The sequence below is a fragment of the Bicyclus anynana genome, chromosome 1 (assembly GCF_947172395.1).
Source record: "Bicyclus anynana chromosome 1, ilBicAnyn1.1, whole genome shotgun sequence".
Taxonomy (NCBI): Eukaryota; Metazoa; Arthropoda; class Insecta; order Lepidoptera; family Nymphalidae; genus Bicyclus; species Bicyclus anynana.
In genome coordinates this window covers 12,204,221-12,217,716 of record NC_069083.1, presented here as the reverse complement: position 1 = coordinate 12,217,716, position 13,496 = coordinate 12,204,221, and the positions used below count along the sequence as shown (strand labels likewise).

Genomic DNA, 13,496 nt, shown 5'->3' with positions numbered 1-13,496 from the left:
AGATTTCTTGAGTGCATTTTCCGCATCTTAAAAAGGGTTGAAATTGAATTTTTAAATTAGTTCGTTTGTTCGTTGAGATGCGAAATTATTCAATTCTTATTGTTGTTCTTTGGACGCTCTTATAAATTCTAAAATTTAGTTAACTACCTTCTTTAACTGTCGTTCATTATTATTGAGATATTGACCAAAAAAAGTAAAGAATGGTAGTGAATTTTTTGCCATTTTGTCATAATAGATGTAAAAAAAACTCGTTTTCAGACTACAGTTTAGTGTTTTTTTTTATTTACGACAAAAATACGACATTAGCGCGCCAAAAAGTTGACTGCAACGCGAGTTTACTATGTCATAATATAATGTACGCCCCCCTATGTAGAGGTCCCAATGGAATAACCATAGAAGTTTGAAGAGTCAGGTATAAAAAGACTTATAGTTCGTATCCGCAGGAAAAACAAATCAAATTCGATGAAACTACCGTTTCCGACCGAAATAAGGGAAATAATACAAAATATCATCATCAACAGTCTGTATTCGTCCACTGCTGGAGAGCGCGCCGCCACACACGATCCTCCGCCTACAATACAAAATATGCTTCAACTTAATACAAAACATATTTTTGGTGTACAATATAGAATACTTCATTCATTATATGACCAATCTTACATTTGTTTTATCAGGAGTGAATAGAACCATGCGAGCGGCTAAATCGAAACGGGACACGGTTCATTTGCATTTTCAAATGTATATTAGAATTTGAATTTGGACTAAATAAGTACTTTTAAGTTCAACTGTGCGAAAAAATTACCACATGATTTTGTGGAAGTTTCGGTTTCGGTTTCTGCATTGCATTGGTGAGGTGATAACTGTGATATGCTAACGCTACTTTGCGGAATTGGGGCCAGAAGTACGCGTATGACTTTTATAAACATGGCAACCCTGACATCTATTGTCTTGCAGTTGGCAGAATCACGCAAATGTCAGTTGTGAAATTATCAACTGTCAATTTCAATTGTCATTGTCAAAATGTCAAATCAAATGCATTTGTGATATGTGAATTTGGTTTCACTTTTACCGGTTCAATTGATTTTATTATAGTAGGATATAACTTTATTGTTTACACTAAAGAATCTCTCAAAATGGGTAAGTGATAATCCTCAGTTAACAGAATAATCTTATGCTGTAATTAACTACTAAATTCTCTGTTTCAGCGGTTAACAGTGCCACGTCTTTCGTCCTATCGTCTATCCTAACCTTGTTGATATTTTCTGGAATGCAAATGTACAAGCCACTTTTAGTAAGATCTCCGATAACAATTATATTTGGTGGCTATTTGGGATCTATTATGTTCATGTTCTTTGTTACTGTATCCTTTTTTGATAAACATATTAATCATAATATTTACTTAAGTAATTAACTAGTAAGTTATTAAGTATATCTGTTAAAATTGTTCGATTGGGTGTATTTTTATGCAAAATTTCATCCTGATTGGTTCAGCCATTCTGAACTTATTACATTTCATAGTATAATGTTAGTTGATGCCCCCTATTGTCTGCATAGAAAATAATGTTAGATTATAAATGATTAAAAATAATATATTAATTTTAGTAAGTAATTTAATTTAATCACTTTACAATTGTTTCTGTTTCTCATTTATAAAAGCATAAATCATTTTTAACTTTTTTAAAACTTTTTTTTTCTAGAAAATTATTTCCTTAATTGAAAATAATAACAGGCTATAGGTAACTTGGAAGCTACACTGTTTGGTAAAAACTTCCAGCTGAAACTGCCAGAGATTGCATTGTCAATGCTCATTTCACTCATTGCAGCTGGCATGGTGCACAGGATTTGTTTTACTACATGGTAAATAAAGATTTGTTTTAATACATGGTAACAAATACTTTACACCTTATTGGGTTTGTCCATAACTACCTTGTTAGCCTAGTACAGTAATGTCTATGAAATGATAGTATATAATGTAAAGATTAAGCTATGAAATGTTGAGCTTGTTTTTCTCCAAAGAAAGTCTTTGCGCGAGATTCTCAGCGCACAGTTTGGAAGTTGTGTGTTGGACACCCTTTATTACAAAATACTGCCTCATTGGTCCCGTGGTTAGCTGGTTCAGCTACGGACAATGAGGTCCAGGGTTCAAATACCGGGTCAGCCCAACAATAAAAAAAGGTTATTGGGATTTTTTTTACAAGGAAAATCTTAATGGAGTTGGAAAGTTGGCGGTGTTAGTACACACCCGTGCCTCGGAGAGCAGGTAAAGCTGTTGGTCTTGCGCTTGATCTCTCACGGGTTGTGTCGGTCTGCAGTCCCATCGGATTTCGAGAGTAAGGGAAGAGAGAGTGCACCTGTGCTTGCATATACACTAAGGCGGCTAATCTCACCATGAGATTAGCCGCCGTGACCGAAAAGTCGGTCAGGAGCATGTAGGCTGATAATGATGTCTGAGTTTGTCATGTGATGAAATATTCATTCTAGTTCTATAATAATGATCCAAAAGTAAATTGTACATAAAATTGTTATTTTTGTTAATAAAATAAGAACTATATTTTATATCATCTTTTCAGTAAGAAAATACATATATAATTTTTTTTTTCAGTTTAATATTCTCACTTATAACTATCTACTACATGAATAAGCTGTCACAGAAAATGTATGTTACGGCACCAGCAGCCCCTGCACCTGTGAAGAATCGTCGCCATAAATAGAGTTAAATATTTGTCATATTTTCCTAATAAATATTTTAATAATACATATTATTGTCTTTACTTTATTATGTACTTAAAGCTTACTACATATTATGCTTGATATTATATTATACGTAAAGGCTTAAACCGTAGCAGGTTTCAAGGGTCCAGACCCCCAATTGTCCAAGGCAAGCGTAAAATGTAATTTATTTATATTTTCTATAGGATGACTTGAGAAATTATGTATTGAGTCAGACACAGCTTAGTGGCAATTCACTAGAAGTGTAATTTTGAGTGTTTTATCAGTTGCTACAAAGCAATGTGACTGACGTCTGAGGAGATACATGCTTGGGTTTCTCTTATTAGACTGAGGAAAGTAAAAATTTAAACTTTAAATCCATCACAGACTCGAGCTATTATAATAATTTTATATAATGCCCTCTATTGTAAATTTTTGTCTCTAATGGTTTGGTCTTGAAATAAAAGTGATAAATTCTGGAAATTTTCATTTTAATTTAAGCCTGGGTTTAAATAAAACATCAAAATGATTAACAGCAATCACTTTATTAACTTATTATGATAGTGGATGATGAGAATTCTTAAAACCAAAACAACTTACAACACTTCTCAGTATTTTAACATAAACATACTATACTCTTACAATTTAGCAGTAAACTAAAATAATTTAAGAGTTAGTAGTTTAACGTCTATATGAGGAAGACATGCCCATGTGGTTGTAAAACATCCACAAGTCTGATCTTCATATAAATTTCTAGGTATTTCAATGAATATTGGAAACAGGAATCAAGACCTACCTTGAAAGCTGTATATATAGAAGGTACACACAAAAATAATAAGAATAAAACTTGAGGTAGCATCTTTTGCATTATTAATTAGCATATTTTGAAAGTGGCTGTGCCTAATTGTTATTTCATTTCTAAAAAAAATCAAGTAATACTCTACTTGCTAAAACAATTTCAGTCATAAATATTTAGCAACAAGACCACTTTTACTAATTTTATGATGTTTGAGATGTACAAAAGTGTTTAAAAACAATAATTATGTTAGACAAAATGGTTAATGTTAAGGCCTACAAAATTAAAAACAAAATACTTTATGGTTTATGCAATGCTAAATGAGCAAACAGTTAGGTACCTAGTATTTTTTAAAGTACCTAAATAAAATGTTGAAATACAATTTGAAGTGAAGGCTAGAAATTAGTTGCTAAGATATTATTTATTACACTTACAAAAATCTCTGAGATTATAAATACACTGTGATTGTAAAAACAAGCACTATCTAATCAGTTCTATAAGCTTTTCATCTAATGAATTACTTAGTGTAATTACTTATCTTGATCAACAGATATTTATCTAAATAAACTTTAATCAATTTATATAATTAGCTTTTTAAATTATTAATTCGTTTCAAAGCATTTAAATCTTAAAAAAATACTATAATTTTAGCATATCATATCACCAAGTATATGACTTTTAAGTTAGGTAGGTTTTGAATAACTTAGTCTAGAGTAATTTTTAGGTTTCTTTAAATAATTGGTTCTTTTAAAAATATTTATAATAAATGCTTAAATATATTTAAGTATTAATTTATATTGCACAAGACAAGGGTATTATGCACCCTATATTTGCACATAATTATATACCCTAATTTTAGTAAACAACATGTAAGTGATTAACATAACTAAATATAAGCAATAGGTATAGTGTGTAACAATATATTTTTCCTGTTAGTAAAATAAAAGATATACCTACCTACGCAATGATATTGTCAAACTATATACTCCTATTATGCAATACCTAAATAAATATTGTCTATATTTCAACAATATAAATTGATGCTTGATAATAATTATGTTAGGTACTAACCAAATGATTCTGTAGCACTAACATCACACTTAAAATTGACATTATATAAATAATATCTAATAAAGATAGTTCTAATTAAACCAAAGCTCTTGTTCTAAATTTAACTTAAATAGGTACTGGTGGAATATCTTCTGATTAAAATATAGTTTGAATTTTTGGCACAGTAAAGACAAAATTATTATATAAACCACAAAATCTAGAATTATAGCAGAAAAGAAAACCTTAAATGGAAAGAAATAAAATGGAAATGAAATAAATTAATCATGTATGAATATTTGGATGGACAGTAATTAAGGCTTGTTGTTTTTAATCTATGTAAAGTTTACAAATTGATAAGGCACTGTTTTTGGACTTTCAACCTAATTTTAAAGTAGTAAATAATTTCTGTTCATGTTAATATTTTAGGAATGAGTGATTCATTAATTGACAGTACATTTGTTTAGTTTTCAAATCTAGCAAGATCTGGTATTCAATTGATACCTTCACATTTATATAAAAGTTATGGGAATAACAACAATAATTTCACATTAGTTATATAAAAAGGAGTTTAAACAATGAGTTTTAACATTAGATGTATTAGAACACCCTGTATTAATGTTAAAGTAGCTTTTACTTATTTCTGATATGCATGCTATTATTTCTGACATAAGGGTTCTGGAGGATCCTGGGTGTTGTTTCCATTACTCTTAGTAACAATTCATCTAAATAATTTTCTAGATCCTTATTCTTTTTCTTTTCAGATTCAACATCCTTCTGTAAATTGTATACCATAACAATAAGATCTTCTCGACTCATGTTGTCAAATTGTTGCACAACAGTTTTTGGAATATTACTGAATGCAAGGTTCATTGAGTCTTCCTCGACTATGTTCTCCTCGCCAACTATAATACGTTCCTCCAGTAACTTCTTAGGCTTACTATTTCCGAATTTCTTGAAAAACTTTGGACTAGGTTTCTCTTTCAGAGAACTGGGACTGTCTAGTTTTTTGTTTCTCTCTAAGCTTGATGACTTCTCTCTGTCTATCATAGTCTGGCTGATGGATTTTCTCGGATACAATTTTTGAGACCACTCGTCATTTTTGTCAGGTACCTGTATAGGTAATTGTGGTGCTGTGAATGTGTCCAAGCTCAAACGGACTGGTTTGAGAGGTGCAGTTTTCTCAGCACTTACCAAATTGCTGCTCGTAGAACGTCTTAAAAACTCTCCTCCGCCAAGATTTTCAAGAGAAGCATTGACTGGGGATGGAGTGTACTTCACTGTCCTTGGCATGTAAGAGGTCTGTACGTTTAGAGAACTACCAGAACTTTTGTGTGATAAATCATCGAATGCAAATTCATCCTCGTCTTCACTAATCACACCCGGGTCGGCTTCTGTGGGTAACCTTTTTGGTGTAGAAGTGTCAGGTGTGGACAGCACAGAAGCCCTGAGATTACCGACACTGCCACCTAAAGATGATGAGTCACTCTTCTTATCTTTCTTTGTTAGATTAATTTTGGAGCCCAAATTTTTGGCAAACTTCTTTAAACCCTTGCGCTTTTCAATGCTACCAATGCTCATGAGGCTGCCACCAACATTTTGTGCGATACTGGATAGTGAGGACTTGTGTTTTTCCTTCTTGCTTAGATCAGTTAAGCTTCCCTCTTTCACAGTGAAGCCTATTTTCACCTCTAGCTCGCCCCTGCTCTTGTCGTTCTCTTTGCCAGGTTTACCGCGTAGAGGATATACTCGATTTCTCGGACGTTCGTACACATCCAGGTCTTTTAACGGAATCGATACTTGACCCAGTAAGTGATCCTTAATTAAATCCTCATCGTATATTTTCAAAACGATCTCGGCGGTGTTTCCCTGCGATGGAATTCTTAACTCGCATTCCTCGAACCACTCGACGTTCTCTGTTGCTTTGTGCTTCACGGACGTTTGAAATTTTTCTTTACCGAGAGAGATTGTAACAAAACAGTTATTTGTACCGTTTTTGCCTTTTATTAGCAGACCTCTCGCTTTTTGCACTGTTACTTGAACGTGCGTAGGATCCCACATATTGGCCTTATGCAATAATAAAAACCACTAGATTACTCAGATATTGGAATAAATCACGCACAAAACAATTTATACGATGAGCTGTCGTCTGAATTGTCCGTCACAAATTGTACACAATCACAAATCCGAATCAAAATCCGTCATTCTCCGTCATTCCGCATTCCTTTCCTCATGTCAGCGCTGCCAACATAATAGAGACACTCTGTGTTTGTGCTTTGGTTTGTGGTGTTTGCTATTTGCCACAGATTAGTTATCTATTTGCTACAACAATTCTAAAGTCGTGAACACATGTGAACATTTTAATCCAACATTAACATTCGCAAGATCCTACCGACCAACACGACTTCACGACTTTCAGATAGCATGAGTATGGTGATAGATGCCTTTATAACGTTCATATTACGTAGGTGCTAACTGCTAGTAAATACGCAACGAAGTTTGAAAGGAGAATGACGACCGACTATGCTTCCCAGGCAACACAATCACAAGCTACACCGTGTCTTCGCCGGCCCCGATATTTAATGTCACTCGTAGGTACGTGGGGTTTCTAATTCACGAGCTAGGTCCGGACTGATTCACTCAGGTCACGTTTACCCTCTCCCGAATGACCCTCTAAGCCGAGGTCCGAGCCTCATTGGATTAAAAGACGCCCTTATAGAGTCGTTCCGTCCTCTATCTTTATTCTAGCCTGCGGGTCTCATCAGGCGATGCTTCTGCGCTCACCCAAGCCCACCGGTGTCGCCGTAGTATACGCCGTAGGTACTTACAGTTCGCGCGGCGAGAGTTTGGCTTTGACCGTTATTGCGCAGAAATCAGAAATTGGGTATCAACGGGCATTAGCGGGGTGCGGGGCGGGTGCGCGGTGCTCTGATTGGCGCTCCAGTCGTTACCTGCCTCTCGCACCGAAACGACGTACCGCGCACTCCTGTTGTACAATCACGTTCACAAATGAATTGCTATTTTCGTTAATTGTTGTCGATTGTTATTATTTGTTGAGTTTGTTTGTTTAAGTTTTTTTGTTAAATATTAATATTACCCCCTTTTGGTGTTGCAGATTATCCAGGGACACACTGTATTGAATAATTATTTTAAGTTTTCTTTTGTTCTTATGTACCAATTTTACATGTATCTTGGAATAAATAATTTTATTAAAAACAATTATTTAGAATTTTCATTGCTGTCTCTGTATAAACATTTTAAATATGTAAAATAACTATCAATAGTTTTAATAAATGAAGAAGTTTATCTACTTCGTATTATTTTCTAGCATTATTATCACTATACATGAATTTTGACCCACTCAAATATCCAACCTGGTACATAAAAAAGGAAAAGTATTGTGTGCGTGACAGTACCCATGCGCAGTAATCCCCTCCATCCGAAGGTCAAAGCCAAACTCTCGCCGCGCGAACTGTACTCAGCACGAAAAATAAAAATGGAAGGAGATGATTAATATTTTCGTTATTAAGACATGTCCGCTTGAAACTATGTTTATATTATATTTTATTCTACGTCTTTGTTCACATTTTTAATGTACTTACTCATGCTAATTAACAGCTTTACGCTAAACCGCGGACAGACGGACGGATGGACGGACGGACAGACATACTTATCATTCTTTATTCTCTGGGGGCAGGTATTTGAAACCGCGAATGTTTTTAAGAATAAAGTTTCTCTTTAATCTCTATAAATAGGTAATTTGTACGCATGATTTAAATGATGCTTCACACGGTAAATTTTAATGTTTGAATGAACCCTATTTTACCCCTAGCAACTAGACAAATACCAAATACTTACAAAGATAATATTTTTAATTACCCAGTAGGTTTTTCGCGTGTGCCCTACAAAGTGTTAGAGCGCTTGCTAACAGGGTTAAATAAGGTCAATTCTCTACACTCGACGAGGAAATTAAACGAAGAGTAGGTATGTGATGTAGCTACCAACCTAATGAATGTGTAAAATATCAAAAGAGCTGCATATTCTGTTAAATAATTAGATAGGTACGGGTACCTACTCTAAAACGCAACCTTCGAATTTTAAAGAACAGACTTTCACATAATGAATCCATGCCTCCCCCATAAAACTATTAACTATTGAATGGATTTGGAATGGATTATTCCTTGATAAACACATAGACAGGTAGTTTCTCTGCGTGGTCGAATCAAAAATTAGGAGATCCTCAGACGAACCAAAGTCACTCACACTCACACACAAGAATATAGCTTATATACATATTTTTCCCGTTTTCCTATGGGAACGAGAACCACGCGCGTGAAACCGCGCGGCGTCTGCTAGTTTACTAATAAAGGTGAGAAAGTATCATATAGGTATACTCATGGACGTCACTGTGGACAAAGTTAAATCTACATAAGTAAATAGGGTATTCTCTCCTACACCCCATAGACAGTCACTTTCAAACAACTTACCTACGTTGAACACATGGAATTGGTATTGTCTTCCTACACTTTATTATAGCGAAGAGTAATGATCCAAGTTTAATAAAGGCCTCCTGTTTTATCAGTTCCCAACTTGTTATAAAGAAAATCCATTAGCGTATCGTAGTATCGTTAAACTTGGGTACTTAGATTAAGCCAACACTTTGTTTGGAGTCCGTGTCTTATCTTGTAGTTGGCTGATGGTTCCTACATAGGGATTTCAAAGCATAATATTATAGTAGATTGTTATACAAGGGGCTAAAAAGACCCATTATATACGAGGTATTTTTAAGGCCCGAGACGAAAGGCGAGGGCCGCCTAAGTAGAAACCGAGTTTATAATGGGTTTAGCCCCACGTGTTACACTCTGTGTTTCACTACGATTGCGAGAAAATAAAATAGTTTAGTTCAATATTCAATGATTTATTTTAATTGAAAATTAAATGTACAAAATCTACAGTTTTGGATATTAAGGGAGATGCTTTTACCCGGTAACATAATTTCCGAATACTGTGAAGATGAATAATGAGTATGTGAGGTAAACGTGGGAGATAATAGTTTAAAAACTCCTTTCGTAAATGAATCCATTCGTTGTTGTTTTCTTCACTTATTAAATTTTTCGTAGGTAAGTATTTAAATGTATTTAAATGGTAAATGCGTCTGGACTTTGATGGTAACAGATTGAAAATTTCATCCATCTCCAAATTAGGATCACTATTCTCACTAGATGAAGACAACAATAACAATTATTGTTGAAAAATATGTCAGTTACGGTCACAAATTTACAATTATTTTCTGAAAAAAATCAAGTGTGTATTATTCACGCCAATTGTTTTTTAAATTATCGCTTTTTAATTTTATTTTTTTCACATGAGAAAAACGCAAAGGTATTACACCGTAAAGGATGTCCCATGTCTTCAAGTCTCGCTCTATTCGCAACTCAATAAAAATTAAATAAAAAAATGAACGCATTCCACAGACAAGAACGCTGCATTTCATTCCAATTTAAAGATTTTTATTTATTTTTCAAAACAATCAGGGCCTTACTTAAATGATTCTATTTTCGAATAAAACCTCCTCCGTTTTATAGTAGGCTAGTACTTGGCTAGTACTCGTAACAGACAAGAATTAAAAAAACAAAATTACTAGAGGCTGAAATGCTTGTTTAGCCCCGCTGTGGAGTGGTAATATGACAGTGTTTTTGAGCAAGAGTAGTGAAAATATTATTTTTTTACTTGAAAATAAATTTATGTATTTATTTATTTATTTTATAGGGTACCAACAGGATAAGACAATAAAAATTGAGTTTTAAAAAAACATAGATTATACATAACATATAGTCATAGACCCACTTATAGGTTACCTCAACATGCGTAATTTAGTGCTCGAATAGATACATAAAAAGAATTAAAGAATAATAAATAGGTTAATTAGACTAATTAGGGAGAAAACTGTTTTAGATTTGCGTTTGAAAATACAGATAAAATTACATTATGAACAGAATTAAACTAAAATAAACATAAAAAACACAGTATAATCTAAAGATAAAAATAACATTTAAGAGGTATCCCTTTTGTACTGAGTTAAAAAATATTTTTCTAGTTTATATTTGAAAATAGGCAAAGTGTCACCAGATATATCAATATTTACTTCCTTAGAATTAGTGTTATATGTGGAAATCATTCTATTTGGAGCTGAAGCGCCTAAATTTGTTTTGGAGTAACTAGTCCAGAAAGGCGTGAAATTTTTGACCCGACAATATGGTCTTGGTATTCTGAAAGAAATTCTCGTAAAGTGGATGCATCTACCGGTCCATTAAGTAATTTATATAAGAAACATAAATCTAACATCTTTCTACGATCCGAGAGAGCTAACAATTTGTACTAAAAATCTATCGTGTTTGGGTTGAAAATTGGAAGAATCATAAGTTTCATTAAAGTCTGCACAGTCAAATAGTGCATTACCTACAGGTTAAACTGTTGATTTAATTTAAGAGTATTTTTTTTTAAGACAACTTAATGACTTTTAATTTAATTTAAGAGTATTTTTTTCTGAGACCACTAAAAAAATTTTGATGCAGATAAAACAACCGCGCAACTTTAACCAACTATAAATTAACGATCCCAGTAGTGCATTTGAGAATTTAAATATTAATAAATAGGTAGGGCTTTGTTTCCTATCTGAGGTCAATTTAGGAGGATATTTATAAGTTCCACTTATTTTAGGTGGCGATCAAAGGGCATGTCCCTATACAAATATTTATGACGTGTACAGAGGCTGGGCCTTTATTCCGGGTGGCAATCAAGCCGCACCAAATTATTTTTATTTATAAATTATAGTTATTAAAAAATGATTTGTACAAACGAAAAGGAGACTTAAACCCACGTCTTACTAGACACGGGCTTAAGTTAGTTATTTCTATATACTTGTAATAGCGCAAAATCGAAGTCTTATTTCAACAGCTTCTGTATGTATTGTAGGCAAATTCCTACCTTGTTCCTACTTCCTGCCTTTTTACCCTTTTAGCTACCTTGATTAAAGTCTAATGAACGCCTCTGAACTTGATAATGGCTTTAGCACGTGAAATATGTATCGTAAACATCGTTAAAGGAAATAGATGCGTCGTCATTACAACGTAATTAACAACTCGCGTCTTAGACAGGATTTCCCCCTCGCCCTCAACTTGCAGAGCGAATCGTTCATGGCATTTTGTTAACATCTTAATGGTAATCTTTATAGAAATAAATCGAGAAAACAATTTAACCTATATATTTATATCTATACTAATATTATAATATATTAATAGTTTGTTTGTTTGTGTTTGGTTGAACACGCTAATCTCAGGAACTGGTCCGATTTGAAAAATTCTTTCAGTGTTAGATAGCCCATTTATCGAGGAAGGTAGGCTATATTATCCCCGTATTCTTACGGGAACGGCAACCCGCGCGGCGTCAGCTAGTATATAAATAAATCGTTATTTTATCGGCTGAATACGCCAATATAAGGACGTGAGTTTCTCTGTCAACGGGACTGGGTTTTGGACTGATACACTCAGTGCACACACTCCTTCCTCCTAGTCTCACAGAAGATGTATTTCGAGAGTACGTTCCCCTTTGTTATTTAGATGATTCCATTTAATACAAATTGTTCATAACACTACTCTAGTTAAAAATCTTATACAAGCGATTTTTAGCTTTAAAACGATGTAGGTGTTTTAACTCATAGTTTCTGGAATTCTTTTAAATACGGTGATGGTAATTACCTACTAGTCATATTTTTTTTATTCTTTACAAGTTAGCCCTTGACTACGATGGAAGCGGGCTAACTTGTTAGGAGGAGGATAAAAATCCACACACCTTTCGTGTACTCGTATACAAAGTGTGAATATTAAAAATCATGGTTATTAATAGAAAAACAGAAAGGCGAACAAAGCTTAGACCTGGCCTATTTCCTATTTTGGTCTTTATTATCAATCCATCAAAATAAAAAAAAAATCAATTGACAAAATGTCATGCACATAGTTATGATACAAATTACAAATGTCATCCGGTGCTTACCTGGTGGATATCACATAGTATGTAGATGATACTTTGTCAATTGAGTTGTTGTCCACCTCAATAGGTTGATAATAAAGACCAAAATAGTGAATAGGCCAGCTGCTGTCATGACGGACAGCGTTTTCGTCCGTTTAATGAAAAAATTCAATTTAGAATTAAAGTTTTGGATAAGTCTAAAATAATACTATTTGTAATTTACGATGTAATAGATTTAATAGACTAGAATAAGTGGTCTATTTTTAAAACCTTTTTTGAACTTTCAGTTTTTAAAGTGTCAACTAGCGTATTGGAATGCATCCTGAAGGCGCTTTAAAAGCTAACATATAATTCTTTTTTTTGTTTTTTTTTTATTCTTTACAAGTTAGCCCTTGACTACAATCTCACCTGATGGTATGTGATGACGCAATCTATGATGGAAGCGGGCTAATTTGTTAGGAGGAGGATGAAAATCCACTCCCCTTTCGGTTTCTACACGACAACATACCGGAACTCTAAATCGCTTGGCGGTACGTCTTTGTCGGTAGGGTGGTAACTAGTCACGGCCGAAGCCTCTCAGCCAAAGCTGCCATCTTTTATAAGCTATAAGCTCGATTAGCCCTTATAGGCTGTGCTATTGTTGATATGCTTATAATTAATTCATCGTACGTGACTTGCGCCACGGTGACAGGCTAAAGATGATTGATATTAACGGTGGTATGTGACACACGTCTAACGGAAATTACGTCGCAGATATTTCTATGCGTAATTTACGCATTTTTGGTTATTTTTATTGACACAAAAAATATATTAAATACTGTTAGATGTGTTACTAGCGCATGAAAAATGAGGCGCTCAGAATAAGAAAATAGTCAAGTCAATGTTAGTTGTGGTCAACAACGAACGTTATTTAAAC

At 33.9% G+C, this 13,496-nt stretch overlaps 2 protein-coding genes across 2 annotated transcripts; one reads left to right on the top strand and one right to left on the bottom strand.

Annotated features, from left to right (window-relative positions):
• Window positions 1-976: 976 nt before the first annotated feature.
• LOC112054174 (protein KRTCAP2 homolog) lies at window positions 977-2,759 on the top strand. The gene is made up of 4 exons (XM_024093859.2): window positions 977-1,137; window positions 1,206-1,360; window positions 1,730-1,857; window positions 2,603-2,759. The coding sequence occupies exons 1-4, from the start codon at window positions 1,134-1,136 to the stop codon at window positions 2,709-2,711; spliced, it is 396 nt and encodes a 131-aa protein (XP_023949627.2). The 5' UTR covers window positions 977-1,133; the 3' UTR covers window positions 2,712-2,759.
• A 476-nt stretch (window positions 2,760-3,235) lies between these two features.
• LOC112054172 (rab11 family-interacting protein 2) lies at window positions 3,236-7,166 on the bottom strand. The gene has a single exon (XM_024093857.2). The coding sequence runs from the start codon at window positions 6,611-6,613 to the stop codon at window positions 5,186-5,188; it is 1,428 nt and encodes a 475-aa protein (XP_023949625.1). The 5' UTR covers window positions 6,614-7,166; the 3' UTR covers window positions 3,236-5,185.
• Between the last annotated feature and the right edge of the window lie 6,330 nt (window positions 7,167-13,496).

What these genes read in the sequence shown, in the direction of transcription:
- LOC112054174 (XM_024093859.2), top strand. An exon ending in TGTTCATGTTCTTTGTTACT is followed by an intron (nt 1,361 to 1,729) that starts GTATCCTTTTTT and finishes AAATAATAACAG; the next exon opens with GCTATAGGTAACTTGGAAGC. An exon ending in AGGATTTGTTTTACTACATG is followed by an intron (nt 1,858 to 2,602) that starts GTAAATAAAGAT and finishes TTTTTTTTTCAG; the next exon opens with TTTAATATTCTCACTTATAA.
- LOC112054172 (XM_024093857.2), bottom strand. Translation starts at nt 6,613, where the DNA reads ATGTGGGATCCTACGCACGTTCAAGTAACAGTGCAAAAAGCGAGAGGT.